The 22,180-nt window shown below is 63.2% G+C and overlaps 1 protein-coding gene across 1 annotated transcript; it reads right to left on the bottom strand.

Annotated features, from left to right (window-relative positions):
• Positions 1-1,463: 1,463 nt before the first annotated feature.
• Capn9 (calpain 9) lies at positions 1,464-20,559 on the bottom strand. Its single transcript, XM_048367551.1, has 18 exons — positions 20,347-20,559; positions 19,259-19,328; positions 18,062-18,180; positions 17,229-17,362; positions 16,702-16,870; positions 15,806-15,889; positions 15,404-15,489; positions 13,484-13,561; positions 12,696-12,856; positions 11,668-11,825; positions 11,101-11,309; positions 10,013-10,049; positions 9,273-9,353; positions 8,489-8,546; positions 5,354-5,418; positions 4,996-5,064; positions 3,953-4,032; positions 1,464-1,585 (listed from the first exon to the last, which is right to left on the bottom strand). The coding sequence occupies exons 1-18, from the start codon at positions 20,557-20,559 to the stop codon at positions 1,465-1,467; spliced, it is 1,992 nt and encodes a 663-aa protein (XP_048223508.1). The 3' UTR covers position 1,464.
• Positions 20,560-22,180: the final 1,621 nt, after the last annotated feature.

Here is a 22,180-nt window from a genome sequence, read left to right as displayed (position 1 = left end):
CCAAGTTGATGAACTGCAAAGAGAGAGATGGGGCCCCCGGGGCTACATCCCGCCAGCCCCGAGAGCGGCTCTAGCGCGCTCAGGTCGTGGGAGCTTGCCCAGCCCTTAATTGTGCCGGCAGACCTGGTCTCGCTCCTCGTTACGGAGCCCACGACGAACCCCCGGCCCACCACCCGGCGAGCTCTGCAGGCCGAGCCCTTGCGAGGGTGCGCACGGCCCCTCGACTCCTCCGTGCCGCCCACTGCCCTTGCTGGGACGGCCCAAGCCAGGGAGTGCCCTGTGCTGCCGCTCTTGAGGTGTGTGCACACCACAGAGGCCCTGAGACAGGGACCCAAGGACTGCCAGCTGGCTGGCCGGCAGGGAGGAGCTGGAGTGGGGCGGGGGGGAGGAAGAGACGGAAAGGGAGGAGGTTTTCTTGGGCTCTGTTTGATGCCATTTGTTGCTCTGTTTCCACCAGTGTAAAATGGAGTCGCTACTGTCAGTCAGCTAGTAGCTGTCCTTAGGATTGCTTTAGTGATTGAATCAACAGCCAAGAGGGTGATTCCTCCCGACTATCAGCTACCGAGCTGTAATCACCCAGCCACCAGAAACGCACGAACATGTGCCCTTGCCGGCCCCCCGCTGGGTCCCGGGGTGGGGGGAGAGCCCGTGTCGTACCTCATTTATGTTGAGGCGAATGAAGCCCTTTTTCGTGGTACTGAGCGCCTGGAACGCCCTGGTAGGAGAGACGAGGAAGGCATGGGGGGGTGGGGGGGCTGGGGTCCCCGGTGCTGCTGGACTGCGAGCCTGGGGACAGCTGTGTCGCCGGTGGACTCTGCGGGGCCCCGGGGGGAGCCTGTGTGCCCCAAAGCTGTTCAGTCCTCGGGGAAGGGCTGTGGGTGCTGGCACGGGGTGGGTGGGGGCCGAGTGTAGGAGGCAGCGCCACGCCGGCGGCCAGGGTGTACCGCAGTGTGACCCAAGGGGTGGCTGTGCTCAGGCCCCCAGGCCCAACCAGGGACGGCCACGGAGCAGCAGAGACAGGAGCCCCAACGCCCAAGGGCAAGAAGGCGGACCCTGTGCAGACCCTGAGTCCTCAAGCAATAACAGGACACAGCCGGACACCCGGCGAGACAGCGAGACACAGCCGGACGCTCGGCAGCCACAGGGAGACACAAGGGACACCCGGCAGCCCCCTCCTTCTCCCCTCCCCCTCCCGCTCCTCTCTGCCCACCTCCTTCTGGCACTCTCGCCCTCTGCCCCTGACCACACTGGCGGAGGACCCGGCCCGCCCCGCCCGCCCGCCGTCCTTCAGCCCGCCGGCTCGAAGCCTGGGGAAGGCAGGGCGTGCGGCAGAGGCGCTGCGTCCCCCGGCGGCACTTCTGGCCGCACAGGCCACGGGAGCCCCGGCCGGGCTGTGGCTCGGCACCGTCTGCCCAGTCAGCTCCGTGTGCTGGTGGAAGCGGCGTGCACAGCCTGCGTGGACACTCACGGCTCGCGTTCTCCAGGCGAACCAGGCAGCGGAGGAAGTCGTGGAAGTCCAGCTGCAGCTCCTCGTCGGCATACCTGATCACAACCAGCTGCAGGAGGTGGCCGCTCAGCCGGAAGCCTGGGGGAGACGGAGTCGGGCCGCGTGCTGAGCCCCAAGCCCCCCGCGGCTGGGGCTCCCAGAGCACCAGGGCAGGTCGCCCAAGGAGCCAGTTACCCCATAGCCCCATAGCTATGAGTGCCCAGTGGGTGTGCCCGAGCCTGCACAGTGTGTGTCTGCATGGGTGTGCACGTGGGTGTGCATGGCATGCATGCGTGGCTGTGTGCTTGGGCCTGCAGTGTGCAGGTATGTATCTTCATGAGTGTGTGCAGGTGTGTGTGCACGTGGGTATGCATGGCTGTGTGCATGGCAGTCCACGGTGTGTGGGTATGCACACTACAGCTTCATGAGTGTGCAGGTGCGTGTGTACACATGGGTGTGCATGGCATGTACACATGGGTGTGCATGGTGTGTGGGTGTGCACACTGCATCATCATGAGTGTGTGTAGGTGAGTGTGTATGTGGGTGTGCATGGCATGTGCACGTGGGTGTGCATATTATGTGAGTACACAGGTGTGCATCTTCATGAGTGTGCAGGTGTGTGTGCACGTGGGTGTGCATGGTGTGTGGGTGCACAAGTGTGCATCTTCAGGAGTGTGTGCAGGTGTGTGCATGTGGGTGTGCATGGGTGTGTGCATGGCATGTGTGTGGGTGTGCATGGTGTGGGGTGTGCACATTGTGCATCTTCATGAGTGTGCAGTTGTGTGTGCACGTGGGTGTTCATGGCTCTGTGCATGGCTGTGTGCATGGCATGTGTGCATGGGTGTGCATGGTGTGTGGGTTTGCACACTGAATCCTCATGAGTGTGTGCAGGTGTGTGCACGTGGGTGTGCATGGCTGTGTGCATGGGTGTGCACGGTGGTGTGGGTACACAGATGTGCCTCTTCATGAGTGTGTGCAGGTGTGTGCACGTGGGTGTGCATGGCTGTGTCCATGGCATGTGCACGTGGGTGTCCATGGTGTGGGGTGCGCACACTGCATCTTCATGAGTGTGTGCAGGTGTGTGCATGTGGGTGTGCATGGTGAGTGCACAGGTGTGCATCTTCATGTGGTGTGCAGGTGAGTGTGCACGTGGGTGTGCATGGTGTGTGAGTGCACAGGTGTGCATCTTCAGGAGTGTGTGCAGGCATGTGCATGTGGGTGTGCGTGATGTGTGGGCGCACAGGTGTGCATCTTCAGGAGTGTGTGCAGGTAAGTGTGCAAGTGGGTGTGCATGGTGTGTGGGTGCACAGGTGTGCATCTTCAGGAGTGTGTGCAGGTGAGTGTGTGCACATGGGTGTGCATGGTGTGTGCACAGGTGTGCATCTTCATGGGTGTGTGCAGGTGTGTGTGCACAGGTGTGGCACCTTCATGGGTGTGTGCAGGTGGGTGTGTGCACGTGGGTGTGCATGGTGAGTGCACAGGTGTGCATCCTCATGAGTGTGTGCAGGTGGGTGTGTGCACGTGGGTGTGCATGGTGTGTGCTGTGACATGCGGGGAATGTCTGTGAGCTGTGGGAGCATGGACAGGTGGTGGGCTCTTGACGTGGGCTTCCACACCAGCCTCAGCCTAGGACTCCTGGCTTTCTGGGCGGCTCAGGAGAGGGGGCACGCCAGGTGAGCGCGCGCCCCCCACGAGGCCCCTGGGGCTCACTGCCCCGTGCCCAGCCGCCCCCCTCCCCCCCAGGGCTTGTGCCAGCGTTCCCACCATTTCCCAGGGATGTTTAGACTGGAGGCCTGGGGCGTCTCAGGCCACTGCGCCTCCGTGAGCCGCGGCCGTGGGGCGGGAGGGGGGGTGGGGAGGCGGGAGTCCTGGCGCTGCTCCGGCTGTGGAGCCTGGTTTCGTTCCCGGGGCTTCAGTGTCCTCGCATGTCAGCACGGGGCCTGGCATTGGGTGTCGGGGCTCTGGTCCCCGCTGTGGGGCCGGCGAGGCCTCCCGTCCACGGCGCTCGGGCCCCTGTGCTCACCGCCCGCCCGGGGCGTCGCCCGGTGTCAGCTGCCCACAGAGCCCACAGAGCCGGCTGCACGGCTCCTGCTCACGCAGAGCCCTGGCACCGGCCGCCCTGGGCTGGGCACCTTCTCAGAGGCGGCACCCGCATTTGTACCATCTCCTTCCTCACAGAGCCCCCCGAGAGCGGCCCTGTGGCTCCTCCACCCCTCCGCCCGGCCGTGAGCCCTTGGTGCCATGGCGACCTGGTCTGTGACGCGCGGTCCAACCTGCGCGGGACCCACGGGGGCCACGCGGGGGCCAAGGTGCCTGGCACACAGTCCTGGGCCTGGCAGGCCGCTCCTAGGCCTTGACCCTGAGAGGTGCCAGCTCGGCTCGGCTCAGCTCGGCAGCCTCTGCTCTGCCCACCGCCGGGCAACACGGCCGGTGCCCGGGGCAGCCCCGCCCCAGGCGCCTGGGTACCTGCAGCTTCCCAGCGCGGCCCGAAGCTCATAGGAGGACATGGTGCCTGACCCGTCCACATCGAACCGAAGGAACAGGTTCTAGGGGGCAGAGGGGACACGGCAGGCTCTGGGGGACAGGAGGGGACAGGGCAGGCTCTGGGGGATGTAGGGGACAGGGACGGTTATGGGGACAGGAGGGGACAGGGCAGGTTCTGGGGGACAGAGGGGACAGGGTAGACTCTGGGGGACAGGAGGGGACAGGGCAGGTTCTGGGGGACAGGAGGGGACAGGGCAGGTTCTGGGGGACAGGAGGGGACAGGCAGGTTCTGGGGGATGTAGGGGACAGGGACGGTTATGGGTACAGGAGGGGACAGGGCAGACCCTGGGGGACAGGCAGGGACAGGGTAGACTCTGGGGGACAGGAGGGGACAGGGCAGGTTCTGGGGGACAGGAGGGGACAGGGCAGGCTCTGGGGGACAGGCAGGGACAGGGTAGAATCTGGGGACAGAGGGGGACAGGGCAGGTTCTGGGGGACAGGAGGGGACAGGGCAGGTTCTGGGGGACAGGGCAGGCTCTGGGGGACAGGAGGGGACAGGGCAGGCTCTGGGGGACAGGCAGGGACAGTGCAGGCTCTGGGGGACAGGCAGGGACAGGGTAGGTTCTGGGGACAGGGCAGGTTCTGAGGGACAGGAGGGGACAGGGCAGGCTCTGGGGGACAGGAGGGGACAGGGGCAGACTCTGGGGGACAGGAGGGGACAGGGTAGGTTCTGGGGACAGGGCAGGTTCTGAGGGACAGGAGGGGACAGGGCAGGTTCTGAGGACAGGAGGGGACAGGACTGGTTCAGAGGGATGCCGCAGGTCCTGGGGGACAGAAAAAGTTCTGAGGAAAGTAGGGGACAGGGCACAGAGAAGAGGATGTCCAGTGCACATGTGGACAGCAGTGACCGGTGGCCGCTGGTGGCTTCAGAGGCGAAGGCCGGGCTGGTCTCTCCTCCCCTCCCCTCCCCTCCCCGCCCCCGCCCCCGCCCCCCTCCCGGGCTGGGGTCTGCACCGGCCACACACCGTCCACTGTGTCAGCTTGTCCCAGAACACCCGGAATTCGCCGAACTCCAGCTTCCCGTTGCCGCTGGTCTGATCCTCTGGGTTAAGGAGCAGCATGGGGGCTTGAACCCAGGCTCCTCGTGGGACTCTGCTCTGCATGCCAGGAGAGGCCAGGAGGGGAATGGCAGGGTGAGGTGGGGTGAGAGTAAACACCCAGCAGAAGCCGCCATGGCCCCGGCGGGACCCCGGGGGCCCCGACGCCCCTGCCCCCTGCTGGCCCTGGGGGCCTGGTGCTGGCCGGGCTCCAGCTGTTTCCCCGGGAAGTGTGCACTCGTCGTCCCGCCTCCCACCCCGCGCCCCCCGCCCCGAGGAAGGATACGTCCATCAGAGCGACGATGTGTCTGCAGGCGAGCACGCTCAGGGGCTTGAACCGGAGGCCCTTCCCTGGAACCACACAGGAAGCCCTGCTCGGCGGGCCCGTTCGACTGACGTCTGCCCACGCCCGCCCGGGCCTGCCACAGACGGGGCGCCCTCACGACCGGTGTGGGGAGCCCCGAGACCCCGCTGTGCTTTGGAGGCGCAGTAAGTGGCCAGCTCAGAAAAACTAAACGTAAGGAAGGATTGAAAATGGGCGAGGAACTGTGTGCACTGCTACGCTGCCACCGCGGGGGGTGGGGTTCCTCCAACCGCTGAGCCCGAGCCCCGAGCCCCGAGCCCTGAGCCCCGAGCCCCCAGCCCCGAGCCCCGAGCCCCGAGCCCTGAGCCCCGAGCCCCGAGCACTGAGCCCCGAGCCCCGAGCCCCGAGCCCCGAGCACTGAGCCCCGAGCCCCGAGCCCCGAGCCCCGAGCCCTGAGCACCGAGCCCCGAGCCCCCAGCCCCGAACCCCGAGCCCCGAGCCCTGAGCCCCGAGCCCCGAGCCCCGAGCCCCGAGCCCCCAGCCCCGAGCCCTGAGCCCCGAGCCCCAAGCACCGAGCCCCGAGCCCCCAGCCCCCAGCCCCGAGCCCCGAGCCCCGAGCCCCGAGCCCCCAGCCCCCAGCCCCCAGCCCCCAGCCCCGAGCCCCGAGCCCCCAGCCCCGAGCCCCCAGCCCCGAGCCCCGAGCACTGAGCCCCGAGCCCCCAGCCCCCAGCCCCCAGCCCCGAGCCCCCAGCCCCGAGCCCCGAGCACTGAGCCCCGAGCACCGAGCCCCGAGCACTGAGCCCCAAGCACCGAGCCCCGAGCCCCCAGCCCCGAGCCCCCAGCCCCCAGCCCCGAGCCCCGAGCCCCCAGCCCCGAGCCCCCAGCCCCGAGCCCCGAGCCCCGAGCCCCGAGCCCCCAGCCCCGAGCCCCCAGCCCCGAGCCCCGAGCCCCGAGCCCCGAGCCCCGAGCCCCGAGCCCCAAGCACCGAGCCCCGAGCCCCGAGCCCTGAGCACCGAGCCCCGAGCACTGAGCCCCGAGCCCCGAGCCCCGAGCCCCCAGCCCCGAGCCCCGAGCCCCCAGCCCCCAGCCCCGAACCCCGAGCCCCGAGCCCTGAGCACCGAGCCCCGAGTCCCCAGCCCCGAGCCCCCAGCCCCGAGCCCCGAGCCCCGAGCACTGAAGATGCAGATCTCACACCCAACAGCGCTTGAGGGCTGTGGAATCACAAACGCGCCCCCCGACCACATTCTAACCCACCCCCAACACACTCCACACGCCACAAACACACTCCACACGCCACAAACACGCTCCACACGCCACAAACACACTGAACACGCCACAAACACACTCCACACACGCCACAAACACACTCCACATGCCACAAACACACTCCACACGCACAAACACTCCACACGCCACAAACACGCTCCACACGCCACAAACACACTCCACACGCCCCCAACACACTCCACACGCCACAAACACGCTCCACATGCCACAAACACACTCCACATGCCACAAACACTCTCCACACGCCCCAACACACTCCACACGCCACAAACACACTCCACACACGCCACAAACACACTCCACACACACCACAAACACACTCCACACATGCCACAAACACACTCCACACACCACAAACACACTCCACACACCCTGTACACACTCCACACACGCCACAAACACACTCCACACACCCTGTACACACTCCACATGCCACAAACACACTCCACACACCACAAACACACTCCACACACGCCACAAACACACTCCACACACCCTGTACACACTCCACATGCCACAAACACACTCCACACGCCACAAACACACTCCACACGCCACAAACACACTCCACACACGCCACAAACACACTCCACACACGCCACAAACACACTCCACACGCCACAAACACACTCCACACGCCACAAACACACTCCACACATGCCACAAACACACTCCACACACCCTGTGCACACTCCACACACGCCACAAACACACTCCACACACCCTGTACACACTCCACATGCCACAAACACACTCCACACGCCACAAACACACTCCACACGCCACAAACACGCTCCACACATGCCACAAACACACTCCACACGCCACAAACACACTCCACACACCACAAACACACTCCACACATGCCACAAACACACTCCACACACACCACAAACACACTCCACACATGCCACAAACACACTCCACACACGCCACAAACACACTCCACACGCCACAAACACACTCCACACACGCCACAAACACACTCCACACGCCACAAACACACTCCACACGCCCTGTACACACTCCACACGCCACACTCTCCACACGCCACAAACACACTCCACACACGCCACACACGCCACAAACACACTCCACACACGCCACAAACACTCTCCACACATGCCACAAACACACTCCACACGCCACAAACACACTCCACACGCCACAAACACACTCCACACGCCCTGTACACACTCCACACGCCACACTCTCCACACGCCACAAACACACTCCACACACGCCACAAACACACTCCACACACGCCACAAACACTCTCCACACACGCCACAAACATACTCCACACACGCCACAAACACTCTCCACACACGCCACAAACACACTCCACACACGCCACAAACACACTCCACACGCCACAAACACACTCCACACACGCCACAAACACACTCCACACGCCCTGTACACACTCCACACGCCACACTCTCCACACGCCACAAACACACTCCACACACGCCACAAACACACTCCACACACGCCACAAACACTCTCCACACACGCCACAAACACACTCCACACACGCCACAAACACACTCCACACGCCACAAACACACTCCACATGCCACAAACCCGTTTGCACCCACTGTCTGGGGCAACGGTAGCCATTCACGGGCAGTTGGAGGCTTATCTTGGGCATTATGCTTTTCTGCATTTCTGGAACTTTCCACCACGTAGCTGTACTGTTTTTGTAATCCAGAGACGAGCCTCGAAAGGCGTTTTAGGGCCTGCCTGCATGTCAGCAGAGGGCTGGGGTGGGCCGCGGGTCTCTGCACCCCCATTTGGCGCCTGGCTCGGGAAGGGGGTGGCACCTACTCTTTGGCAGCACCGCGTTTAGAACACACTGAAGCTCCTCAGCAGTCACCTCCATGTCCTGTGGCGGAGAGAAGACTGCTCTCGGTGGCCTCCACAGTCCCCAGCCAGCCCCCCACCCCCGGAAGGGGTTGAACTCAGGGCCTGTGCTAGCAGGCAGGCACCCTGCCACTTAAGCCAGGCCTCCGGTCCTTTCTGGTCTCATTATTTTTCAAGCAGGGTCTCAATTTTTGCTCAGGCCATCCGACTTTGATACCTCCACGTATGCTTCCACGGAGCCGGGGTGACAGGTATGAGCCGCTACGCCCAGCTTTCCGTTGGTTGGGATGGGGTCGGGTGCCTCGCACTGCGGGCTCCCTGATCTCAGCCTCTGGAGTCGCCGGGGTTACCGGTGTGAGCCCCTGTGCCGGCTCCCCGTCAGTGCTACGCTTGGTTTGGCCTCAGAGGCGGAAGCCACGCTGGTCACTCAGGAGAGCCCCAGCGAGGAGAGGGCAGGACACGGGCCAGGGTGAGCTGCCTGGCGTTTCCAAGAAGAAATCGCTCCAGGAGACGTTCACCGAGACCCCAGCTGGCTCTCAAAGTGCCCAGGGAGTTGGCCGAGCCTCTGCCCTCCTTACCTGGAGGGCTGTGAGCGGCCCCCCCTGGGCTGACCTGCAGCTGAGCGGGGCGGAGGCCCTGAGATGTCTGACTACAAACCCGGTGCGTTTCAGGACCTCAGGCTGGAACACGGCTGGCAAGCCCAGCACCCCACAAGCCCTCTGCCGAGAAGCCAGGCGGCGTGGCCCACCTCCCCGGCAATGTGCTGGAACAAGGCCCGGAGCTGCTCCTCCTCCTCCTCCTCCTGCTCAGGGGGTGTCAGCTTTGGGGGCTGAAAAACAACCCAAGGGCCCACAGGAAAGACTCAGTTTTGTTCCTGGTTTCTAAGTGGATTTTTCCGCAGCATTTACGAGCAGCGGCCAGGAGAGGGCGGCGCGGAGCAGCAGGCCTGGTCTGCTCCTGCAAGCTCGGCTGTTCCCGCATCTCTTAGCATTGATTCACTTCCTTTAAAGAATTCGATTCCTGGGTTGGGGATGTGGCCTAGTGGCAAGAGCGCTCGCCTCCTATACATGAAGCCCTGGGTTCGATTCCCCAGCACCACGTATACAGAAAACGGAGAAGTGGTGCTGTGGCTCAAGTGGCAGAGTGCTAGCCTTGAGCAAAAATGAAGCCAGGGGCAGTGCTCAGGCCCTGAAAATGGGGCTCAGGCCCCAGAAAATGAGTAAGTATGTAAATAAATAATTAATTTTTAAAAAAGAATTCAATTCCTTTCCACGTAGCGTGTGCCCCTCCAGTGGAGGCGAATCCCAGGGAACGACGCCTGGTGGAGGGGGAGGAATCGAAGGCGCACCCCCCAGCCCCAGGGTCCCGCTCAGTCACCACTGCCTCCTGATGGCAGAGCTACACCCCGAACTTGAGGAGCCGTGGTCAGGAGGAGGGTTCCAGAGCCTCGGCTGAACCCCGTTCTCCCAGCCACGCCAAAGGACTCACCCCGGGAAGCTCGACGTCCACACTGCCGTCCAGGTCCCTGAGGGAAGGAAACGGGTGGCCACCATGTGACCGGTGGCTCGCGGGGGCCCCAGGCAGCGGGAGGCCTCTGCCCAGTGGCGCCCTCCTCGTGGGGTACCCCCTCCACCTCCCAGGCCGGCAGGAGGGAGCAAGGACAGCCGGCGTCCGAGCAGGGCGTGCAGGCCTGGGGGCTGGGGGCCGCCCTGTCTCGGGTGCACCTGTCTGTCCGCCGCGTGGTGGGGGGCTCGCGAGCAGAGGCCAGGGCTGTGCCGGTCGGGCCCCTGTAAGGGCCGGGAGCTCTGCCCTCTGCCCTCAGCCCTCGAATGGGACCGAGAGCCGGGGCGCAGGACCAGGGCGCGGGGCCGGCACGGCCGGGCTTCCTCGTGCGGACACCCGCGTGGGGTGATCTGCACGCGGTGGTGTCACGCGGTGAGCAGGCGCAGAGACCCATCCCCGCCGTGCCCGCGTCTGGGCCGAGGCGGGAGGCGCATCCCAGCAGCGTGAGGAAGCTGCCTCCCTCCGGCTGAGCCGGGAGAGGCGCCCTCCGAGCCTCCCGTCACCCCCGGGGCGCACCGCCCCCCACTCCTGCTGGGGAGCCGTTCCCCCACGGGCAGCCATGCGCAGCTCCCTCCTGCCGGCTCGGGGCCGCTGGGCCCCCCTGGGATTAACTTGGGGTACCCCGCCATGCTCTGCCATCTCTAGAGGATCCCCATTGGGCCGAGAATGGGACCTTTACTCTGAGCCACTGTCCCCGAGGGATGGGAGGGGGCGCCGGGGTGGGGCGGGGCCCGGGTGTGCCGCGTTTGTGCCCACGGAAGCCCACGGCGGCGCGCCCCGTCACCCGCGGAATGAGCCTGGCGCCCCTCGGCGGGCCTCTGCCCGGAGCGCCACGAAAACGTGGCTGGAAAACGGAGGCCGTCGCCCCCGGACACTGTGGCGAGGTGTTCTCGGGGGGCGGGAGGAGCCGGGGAGGGGGTGGGCGGGGAGGACGGGGCCCTGGCCGGCGCCCCGAGGCCTTGCCGCGCGGGGACCGCGGGGGGGCCGGGCTCCGGGGCCCGCTCTGCCCTCACCAGGTGACGGCCTTCTTCTCTGAGAAGATCCGGAGGCAGAAGTCGGCCTCCTGGTGCGGCTCGAAGGTGCTGGGGACCAGCACGTACTCCCCCGGGGGCAGGCAGAAGCGCCCGGCCACCTCCCGCAGGTTGACGAAGGTCCTGCTCCTGGCCAGGGAGGCGTGGCACCTGAAGAAGTCCCTGCCCAGGTGGCCCGCCGGGCCCGGGCACTGCAACGGCAGCGTGGCACCTGGAGACGTCCCTGCCCGGGTGGCCGCCTGGACCGAAGCGGGGCTGCGGGGGGGGGGGGGGCGCGGGGGGTACAGGGAGGGCACCGGGCTCGCGTCCTCAGACGCAGCGGGGCGGACTGCGGGCCTCTGACCCGGGGGGGGACGATCGGCAGGGCGCTCGAGCCGGAGGGGACGGGGAGAGCCTCACCCCTCCCCGGGGAATGAGGAGCTCCAAGCCGGGGGGACCCAGTGAGGCCTCCCCCCACCCAGGGAACTCTGAGCCAGAGGGCACCCAGCCAGCTTCACCCCTACCCGGGGACCGCGAGGCCCTCTGGGACGGAGCGAGCCTCGCCCCTACCTGGTAGATGGCGTAGCCGATGGTGAGCAGGCGGCCCCCAGATCTCCCGAGCTTCCTCCGGTCTTTCTGCATGAGGGCCACAAGGACGCTGCACCCCTCCCCGCCCTCGTCCCTCTCCGTCAGGGACAGTTTTATCTGCGGGTTGGTCCAGAAGGTGTCTGCCATTTGAAAAGGGGGTGTTATCTTCCCCTGCTTAACACCCAAAGCACACAAAGCCAAACCCGCACCCCCGCCCTGCACCCCCGTGAGGTCCCCCTAGCCCTCAAGAATGATTTCTCTCCCTGTTCCCATCAGCCCTCTCTTCCTGTGAGCATTTAGCCCCAGTGAGGGTTGGGCGCACCCTGCCTTTTATTTCCCCCTTCTTTTGCTCTCCTGGGTCTGCTCAGCCAGTTCCACCCCCCCTCCCCCGCCCCCCAGCTCTGGATGGGAGAGCAAGTCCTCTGCTGCCACCTGGTGGCTGCTTCGCAGACTGCAAGGACTCCGGCCACACGGAGCGAGCAGTCGGAGCGAGCCGTCGGAGCGAGCAGTCACAGCGAGCAGTCACAGCGAGCAGTCAGCCCGGCCCTCACAGGGCAGCCCAGGCCCCAGGAGTTTCCACGGAGGAGGCGAGGACATTCGCTTAGGACTGTGCCCTGCCCTGCATAAAGCAATCCCTGGGGCTGGGGGCGTGGCTCCGCCGGGAGAGTGCTAGCCAGTGAGCGAAAGCATCAGGTACTGAGTTCAAGTCCCAGATTCAGACCAAAAAAAAAAAAAAAAAAGGAAAAAGAAAGGAAGAAAGCAGTGAGAGAAAGAAGTCAGCACAGAAAGAGGGTGGGATGCAGGGTGATCAGCAAATGGAGCTGATGGGAACGGGGCGGAGGAGGCTGACTGCCAGCCTGTCTCCCCACCTGCTCCCCAAGGGCTCAGCTTGTCCTCTCGCAGTACTCGCCAGCCTGCGCCGTCCCCTTTCCCAACGCCACACCGGCGCCCCAGGATGGGCTGAACACTTGGGAATGGCTGGGGGGGGGTGCAGAGGGAAAGCCACGTACCCAGGAAGTTGCGGCAGCCGCCGGCCGTGGCGCCCCGGACCCAGCGTCCTTGATGGACGGTCACCTCCCACCTGTGCAGAGCGTCGTCCTCCAGGGCGTCGGGCGTGAGGTTGCAGATCTCCACTTGGTCAAAATGGGCCTTGAAATCCTCAAACGCCATCCTGCAACAGGGTGGATGGAGGTGGGAAAGAGGGGGCCCGGGTGGGTGTGGCGGGGACAGAAAGCGCTGGAGGGCACAGGCTGCAGAGAGTGATGGGGCGAGGCTGGCAGCCCAGGTGGGACGCTGTCAGGCGCTGTCCCCGGGGAAGGCCAGAGAGAGCTTGGGCTTGATGTGCGCATGGGCCCGGAAGGCCAGCGGGCAGGGGCCGCGTGGGGGAGGGGCGCGTCAGGGGCCGCGTGGGGGAGGGGCGCGTCAGGGGCGGCCACGGCAGCGGGCAGGGGCCGCGTGGGGAAGGGGCGCGTCAGGGGCGGCCCCGGATGCTGGGAGGGGAGGAGCACGGAGACGGAAGGCCCGGGGCAGCGGTGAGGTGGCCCCGGGCTGATGCGTGAAGGAGGCCAGGCCTCGGGGAGCTGGAGGACGGCTTAGGGAGGCTGGGCCCGGGGCGGCGAGGCCGGCGCCACGCCGGCAGAGGCAGGCCGCCTCCCGCTGGCTCGGGCTGGCTACCGCCTGGTGGCAGGCGGCAGTGGCGCACCGGAGGCACGTGAGGAAGGCAGAGTCCGGAGCTGCGGGTGGACTGGGCTCTCCCCCGCCAAGGACTGACCCGGGATAGAAAGGACGAGCGCCGTACCAGAATTCTCCATCATCCAGCGCAGTGTGACACAGGCGCTTCTGCTCAGCCGGGTCCGCGGCGCGCCACTCGGGGGAGCTGGGGGCCGCAGGGCAGGTGCTCAGCCCGGGGCGCGGAGAGCCCTCCAGGAGCCCCGCCGGGGGTGCTCCCAAGGCGTCCCGGCCGTGGAGACCAGCTGGCGCTGGCCGGCCCCCCACCGGGCTGAGGAGAGAGCCGCCTCCCCACGCGGGGACGGGCGGCTTCCACACAGCGCCTGGCCGACCGTCCCGCCAGGGGCTGCAGAAGAGCCCAGCTGGACGTCTCAGCTGACAACCCCTCCCGCCCATCCGCTGGCTGCCGGCCGGCCGTCCCAGCCCCTCGGGACACTTGGGGATGTGACCTTCTAGCTGCCCGTCGTCTGTCATTTCAAGAACCAAGCGCCTCCTTTAGGAGGCAGGGCGTCAGGCAGGTTGTGTGGGGGTGGGCGTGCGGCTCAGGTTAAGAGCTAGTGATGAGCCCCCCGCCTTCTCCCCCTCCCCCCCCAGGCTGTGGCTCCAAGGCCTGTGCTTGTGGTGATCCCCACGAGGCCTCGGCTCAAAACAAGGGCCACCCCATCCTCCTAAAACTGTGAGAAGACAGACACAAGCTTGCATGCACGCTGCACTTCCTACATACACCCGCCATGGATGGTCAGGGTATAAACGAGGCACCAGGAGGGGGGTAACAGCGAGCATACAGCAGTCATGGGAGGGGGGTAACAGCGTGCACACAGCAGTCATGGGAGGGGGGTAACAGCGTGCACACAGCAGTCATGGGAGGGGGGTAACAGCGTGCACACAGCAGTCATGGGAGGGGGGTAACAGCGTGCACACAGCAGTCATGGGAGGGGGGTAACAGCGTGCACACAGCAGTCATGGGAGGGGGGGTAACAGCGTGCACACAGCAGTCATGGGAGGGGGGGTAACAGCGTGCACACAGCAGTCATGGGAGGGGGGGTAACAGCGTGCACACAGCAGTCATGGGAGGGGGGTAACAGCGTGCACACAGCAGTCATGGGAGGGGGGGTAACAGCGTGCACACAGCAGTCATGGGAGGGGGGTAACAGCGTGCACACAGCAGTCATGTGATACTGCAGTACAAGCCACACGAATGTCCTTGTTCTCTCTCTCTCTCTCTCTCTCTCTCTCTCTCTCTCTCTCTCTCTCTCTCTCTCCCTCTCTCTCTCTCCTTTTCTCTATTGGTCTTAGCAACCTCGGATATAATGTGTTTTGTTTTGTTTTTACTTAGAAGAAGCACCTCACGGCTTCTCTTCGGTTTGCCTGAGTTCCCAGCATCTCCACTCTTGTGTTTGGGTCATTACTCAGTAAAATAAGCCTCACTGGGCACAAGCACTACCCTTCTGGATCTGACCCCTGAGGCCATCCATGAGAGGCAGGCAAGTGGCACAGAGAGCACAGACTCCAACACACCGCTAGGACTTCCTGGCATTGGAAACTTGGGAATGGTTTATTCCTAGAATCGGTGCCCTAACACTCTATTTTTAACCATGTGAATTGAAGGCAAGACCTTAGATAAGGGGAACTATAGCCATTCAAAGGTAGTCATCTGTACTGTGGCGCTGGGGCCAAGTGGCAGTCTGTGTACACCCAGTGGGTGTCAGCCTCCAAGGCACACACAACACACACATGTGCGCACATGAACACATGCACGGCTCACGGGAACGTCTATGACACGGATGTAACTCTTCCCACGTCACAGAGATGCAGCTCTGCCCGTGGCGGTGGTGTGCCATTAACATCAGCGCAACTGCAGCAAGGTTAAAGAGTTGTGGCAGCGTCTTTTCTGAGGACCTGGGGATCTGTAGGAGGCAGGGTGGGAGCCCCACCCCCATCCCAAGCCTGACCTCTGGCGTCCCAGCCAGACGTGGGTGGGGCCACTGACCTGTCACTCCAGGACCCATTCCACTCCACCTGGCCCCAAGGGTTCCGGACCCTGATCAGCTGGGTTTTCTGGCCTCGGAAGTTTACCTAGAAGGGAAAAGCAGGAAGGAAATGTGAATGGAGGCTTGGACAAGTGAAGGCATGAGCCTGTGGGCTCCATCTGAGTCTGGCTGTCCCAAGGCTAACGTGTGCTGGAGATTTAAACCATGGGTATATGGAGCTTGCACTTACTAGGCAGGTGCTGGGGCTCTACCATTTGAGAACCGGGCCTAGTCCTTTGTGCGCTAATCATTTTTCAGATAGGGTCTTATAGATTTCACCTAGGGATCGCTTGTACTGAAATCTTCCTTCCCATGCCTCTCACGTAGCATCACGCCCAGCCCACAGCGGGTCCTACTCCCACCTGGTCAATTCCTGTCACAGTGTAGGCATGGCCCTTGATAAGACCCAGTGGCGTCCGGGCTTCAGAATCAGCGGCATTTCTTACCTGAAAAGGGAAGAGCAGCAACAGATCCATTGTTTAAGTCAATCCATCCCTGCGAGGCCACCATGGTGCAACACCCAGCCTGTCACACCGACAGCTCTCTGCCCTGCCAGGGGTGTCCATCTACCAGCTCTCTACCCCCTCCCAGGACTGACCATCGACAGCTCTCCACCCCCCCATCCCCCAGGGGTGTCCATCCACCAGCTCTCTACCCCCCCAGGGGTGACCATGTCCATCCATCAGCTCTCTACCCCCCTTACCCCCCAGGGGTGTCCATCCATCAGCTCTCTACCTCCCTCACCCCCCAGGGGTGTCCATCCATCAGCTCTCTACCCCCATCCCCCAGGGGTGTCCATCTACCAGCTCTCTACCCCCTCCCAGGACTGACCATCGCCAGCTCTCTACCCCCCATCCCCCAGGGGTGTCCATCCACCAGCTCTCTACCCCCCATCCCCCAGGGGTGTCCATCCGCCAGTTCTCTACCCCCCTAGGGGTGACCATGTCCATCCGCCAGCTCTCTACCCCCTCTAGGGGTGACCACGTCCATCCACCAGTTCTCTACCCCCCTTACCCCCCAGGGGTGTCCATCCACCAGCTCTCTACCCCCCCCAGGGGTGACTGTGTCACATCCACCAGCTCTCTGCCCCCACCCCCCGGGTGGCCTTGTGGAAGGCACAGAACACACCTAAGATGCGTACCAGGGGACACAGCCCTCATTCCCAGTGGTGAGTTACTGTCTCACCAAGGGCAGTATCCAGGGCCCGGCTGGGGACCCCAGGCCGACATGGTGCCTGGACAGGGCTGACCAGACTCACGTCGATGGAGCAGCTCAGCAGGGAGCCTCGTTTCAAGGCCTTGCCCAGGATGGTGTAGAGATCCTCTGGGGCCTCTCTGGTTTGGAAGTTCTCCGACACGCCTCCAGTGAAGTCTTCCATGGCCTCGATGGCACTGCCTCCCTTCAGGGCCTCGTAGCTGCCGTTCAGCCTGTCGCGACAGGGGTGGGGGTGGGTGTCGGGAGGGCAGACGGCTCCAGAGGAGGTATGGTGCCCCAGCCCCTTTCTCTGTGCTGCACCTTGGGAGTGAAAAACAGGGCTGATGGGTTTGATCATTTATTGAAAGCAGTATGGGTTCCTTGGTATTTGTCTTGACTTCCGTTATAGTCCAATGTTGCTCTATTCATTTTGCTGTTCTACTGTAATGTGGCTTCGGCTGTTTGGGGCTCCTCTCCCCCATTTCCCCGGCCTGCCCAGCCCCAGAGCTCCTGGGGGCCAAGCCATGCCTGGGCCTCACTGCAGAGCGGCGGTGAGGGGTGGGGCCCAGACCCCTGGGGAGCCAGCCTCACTTGGCATACGCTTTTTCCAGCAGGGCGCTCCAGAACTCGTTGTGGTCGGCAGAGTGGAGGAAGACCAGCCGGCCCCTGAAGGTGGGCAGCCTGTCATCGATCACCACATCCAGCCACTCACTGTGCTGCCAGAACTATGCCAGGAGAGAGGAGACGACAGAAGGCCAGTTTCATGGAAGTGCAGACACCTCCCCCTGGTCATCCCAGAAGTGCCCCTGTGGGCACCGTGCAAAGCACTGAATGTGGCTGTCAGGCTCGGCCTGCCCTGTGTCCTCCACAGTCACGTGTGTGCTTGGGGAGTCCCTACTGCTCACTGTGGCCTTCACCCAGCACCCGGCTCTGCATACAGTCACCCAACACTGGGGGTCCCTGGGGCTTTGGGAGTGGCAGAGGCACCGTGTGTGTGGGAGGGTGGTAATGTCCAGCTTGGGCCTTTTCCTCCTGCACAGCAGAAGGTGGGTGGGATGGCGATGACAAGACTCTGCGGACCTGGTCTCCTCTCGCTGGCACTGTGGCAGGGGCACTCAGGAGGGGGCCTGGGAGGGAGAGGGCAGAGCGGGGCCGCAGCACCCCCTCCACCGCCACTAGAGCCAGGGCTCTCGGTACTTAGTGCTTGGTGACTGGACCCGTCCCCTGTCCCTGGGGCTCAGGGTTCCCAGAGATCCAGCTGTAAGGGTGGGGCGGGGTGGGGGGCGGGGCAGCAGGTGGCAAGGCCTCCTTGGTGCCTGCGCTGTGCCAGCTCCTGCGGGCCTGCTTTGCTTTCTAGAATCTGGCACGGCGGCGTCCTGACCCCACCTCCCCCACCAGGCAGACCCGCAGCTCAGGGCCCCTACCTGGAAGTGGAATATGCCGGCATAGCCAGGGCCAAAGCTCTGGTCTTGGGGCACCACTCTGGCCAGCGCTTTCTCATTGAGGGTGAGGGAGGCGATGGCGGCTAGCAGCCAGCAGTCCCCTGCAGAGCAAAGGCCTCAGGTCGCTCTGGGCACTGGCCCTTCCCCCACTGGTGGCACCTGGAGGCTGGAGGGTGCTCTTACACCGCCTCCGCACCTCTGCCTTCCTCCCTCCTGCCTCCCCGTGCGTTGTCGCTGCCCTTCCCCGGGACCATGGCTGTGCACCTGTGGGCTGTGCAGGCCTATACTTCCTGGTGACTCCAGCCCCTGCGGCAGAGGCTCTCCATGGAGTGTGGTTGAGCCTCCGTACTCCCCAAAGCCCAGCTGTGGGTTCGGGGACCCACAGAAGCAGCTCCATGGTGGCTGCATTTGCTTTCAATGCTCCTGCAGGTTCCAGCCAGCCCCAGCAACGCTCCCCAGTCCAGGAGCAAACCCCTCGTGGAGATACCTGGGGGGCAGGCACCCCACACTGGGAAGGCAAACCCCTCGTGGAGATACCTGGGGGGGCAGGCACCCCACACTGGGAAGGCAAACCCCTCGTGGAGATACCTGGGGGGGCAGGCACCCCACACTGGGAAGGCAAACCCCTCGTGGAGATACCTGGGGGGCGAGCTCCCAGCAGTGAGAAGGCAAACTCCTCCTCAAGATGTCGCCTTCCGTGGCCAGCCCCACGTGACCCCAGCCAGGCCCAGCAGAGAGCATAATCTCACTTTATAAGTGAGACTTTTCAGAAGTGAAAATGCCAGCCTCATGTGTTCTCCTTCAGGAGCTCAGAGCCTCCCGGGTTGCATAGAGAGGAGGCGGGCACCAGGGGTGGGGGGGGCCCAGAAAGGTGGTTGGGAAGAGGGAGGGAGCTCTGCTCTGAGAGGGGCGTGCCTGCAGGGTCCCAGGTTCATGGTTAGCAGGTCTGGGGTTCAGGGGTTGCTCAGGGACCTCCCGAGAGGCTGGGGACCAGGCAGTGGCCTCAAAGGAACAAACGGGGCTTGAGGGCCACTGGGCCCATTCAGGGGCAGCTGCAGATGGGGACAGAGCGGAGGGCAGTGGTGGCCCCTCTGTCCCATCCCTGTCCTGGTACTCGAGGACCCCCTGTGGGGCCCCTCAGACCTCCCCTGAGCTCCACCGACAGCCCGTGCCCCTCACCCAGCTCCCCCTGGCAGATGTCGGTCCTGGTGGCCCCTCCAAGAATGAATTCGGGGTTTTCCACAATTTCCTGGAGGAACAAGAGCATCATTAGTGGAGCCTGCAGCATGAAGCCTGAAGAAGGAGCAGAGGGAAGCCGCCTCCCAGCCCCTTCCTGGGAAAGCCTGGGCAAATGGACACAAGGCTGTAAGTAGGGTGATACTCTGCTAGTGATGAGGACAGGGACGCCAATGACAGCACAGGGAGGAGGGCTCCGGGAGCACCGGGCCTCTTGTAAATCGGATGATACTCTACTAATGATGAGAAGAGGACAGGTGCAATGACAGCGGCCACCGCTCACAGACACCCTCCCCTGTGCTGGCACCCACCCATCTCCTTGACACCTTCTGTTGGGCCAGTGAGCGGTGGAGGACCCCACCCTCGCTCCGGCCCCCACCCTCCGTGCACACACAGCCAGTCTCCACGGGCACCCTCCCAGGCGGGCCCCACCCAGGCGGTGCAGGGATGTGGCCCTGGGCTGGACGGAAAGCCCTGGCTAACCGCACCCGCTGCAAATATTGACATCTTGTCCCAAGCCCCAGCTGGCGCCTCCCGGGGCCCTGCCTCCAGGCTGCCGGAGGTGGGGTGCCCCCAGCAGGTCCTCTGGGTGGGGAGCACCGATCTTGAGAGGGCGCCCACTCCAGCCGCATCCCTGTCACCACCATCTGGGCCCACACCTGTCCACACCCATCCTCAGCTCCAGGGGGCTTTGCACCACCCGCCTGTCCTCTCACTCAGAGCCGACACCTGGTCGTCTCCGGCTTTTGGCCCTTGGATTCCTGTGGGGCATGTCAACAGCCATGTGTCCTTTCAGCACCACACAAGACCCTAGGTGTCTGGGTCAGGAGATGAGGGGCTGTGAGGCCGTGTGCCCTGGGGCAGCAGGGAGTCCCTGGCCTGTGTGCCATCTGGGTCACCTTTGCCTCTGCAGTGCAAAGCGTTGAGAAGGGAGCGTGGCCACATGCGCTTGTGCAAAGCCCACACTCCCAGCCCTCCTCTCTCCTCCACCCTCTGCGGAGCTGCCCGAGCCCTGCCCTGGTGCCACTCACCCCCGGCCGTTTCCACACGAAGGGAACCTGGGGCCTCTCACTGTAGAACAGGGAGGCATTGCTGGCAGGGAAATCTGCATCCTCAAACAGCATGCCGGCCCGCAGGCAGCCCTGCCTCAGCTCCTCGAAGCTCTGGCCTGAGGAGTGGGTGGGCCGTGCATCCCTGGGGACGGGGTGGGCCTGGGGGCCTGCGGCCCGGTGCAAGTAAGGCATGCTCGGTGGTGGAGGAGAGAGAGGTCAGGTGGCTGCTGGCTGCACGGCACTGGACAGTGAGACCAGCGAGTGGCCTTGTCTCTACCTCGTCTCCACCTGTTTGCTGGGCTCCTCCCCATGGGTTGGGAGGGGACTCGCCCTGATGGCAAACACAGAGTGAGCCCCCTGCTGGCCCTGCTGTGGGCTGAGGCTGCACCTGTGCTTGATGTGCTTGGGGTGGGGGGATGGGGGAGGAGGACAATTGCCAGAAGCCAGACTGCAGGGGAGGAGGCTGAGGGGAGAGGACTCCGCCTTGTCCAGTGTCCCAGGGCCATGTGGGATTATAGAAGCTCACGTGGATTACAGAAGTGCATGTGGATTACAGAAGCCCATGTGGATTACAGAAGCTCATGTGGATTACAGAAGCTCACGTGGATTATGGAAGCCCACGTGGATTACGGAAGCCCATGTGGATTACAGAAGCTCACGTGGATTACAGAAGCTCACGTGGATTACAGAAGCTCACGTGGATTACAGGTGGATTACAGAAGCCCATGTGGATTACAGAAGCTCAGGTGGATTATGGAAGCCCACGTGGATTACAGAAGCTCACATGGATTACAGAAGCTCGCATGGATTACAGAAGCTCAAGTGGATTACAGAAGCTCAGGTGGATTATGGAAGCCCACATGGATTACGGAAGCCCATGTGGATTACAGAAGCTCATGTGGATTACAGAAGCTCACGTGGATTACAGAAGCCCACGTGGATTACAGAAGCCCATGTGGATTACAGAAGCTCACGTGGATTACAGAAGCTCACGTGGATTACAGAAGCTCATGTGGATTACAGGTGGATTACAGAAGCCCATGTGGATTACAGAAGCTCAGGTGGATTATGGAAGCCCACGTGGATTACAGAAGCTCACATGGATTACAGAAGCTCGCATGGATTACAGAAGCTCAAGTGGATTACAGAAGCTCAGGTGGATTATGGAAGCCCACATGGATTACAGAAGCTCACGTGGATTACAGAAGCCCACATGGATTACAGAAGCTCACGTGGATTACAGGTGGATTACAGAAGCTCACGTGGATTACAGAAGCTCAAGTGGATTACAGAAACCCACGTGGATTACAGAAGCTCACATGGATTACAGAAGCTCATGTGGATTACAGAAACTCACGTGGATTACAGAAGCTCACATGGATTACAGAAGCTCACGTGGATTACAGAAGCTCACGTGGATTACAGAAGCCCACGTGGATTACAGAAGCTCACATGGATTACAGAAGCTCGCATGGATTACAGAAGCTCAAGTGGATTACAGAAGCTCACATGGATTACAGAAGCTCGCATGGATTACAGAAGCTCAAGTGGATTACAGAAGCTCAGGTGGATTATGGAAGCCCACATGGATTACAGAAGCTCACGTGGATTACAGAAGCCCACATGGATTACAGAAGCTCACGTGGATTACAGAAGCTCACGTGGATTACAGAAGCTCACGTGGATTACAGAAGCCCACGTGGATTACAGAAGCTCACATGGATTACAGAAGCTCGCATGGATTACAGAAGCTCAAGTGGATTACAGAAGCTCAGGTGGATTATGGAAGCCCACATGGATTACAGAAGCTCAC

This window comes from Perognathus longimembris, chromosome 18 (assembly GCF_023159225.1).
Source record: "Perognathus longimembris pacificus isolate PPM17 chromosome 18, ASM2315922v1, whole genome shotgun sequence".
In the NCBI taxonomy this organism is placed as follows: Eukaryota; Metazoa; Chordata; class Mammalia; order Rodentia; family Heteromyidae; genus Perognathus; species Perognathus longimembris.
Note: the sequence above shows the minus strand (reverse complement) of the source record. Positions and strands in the feature narration are given on the sequence as shown.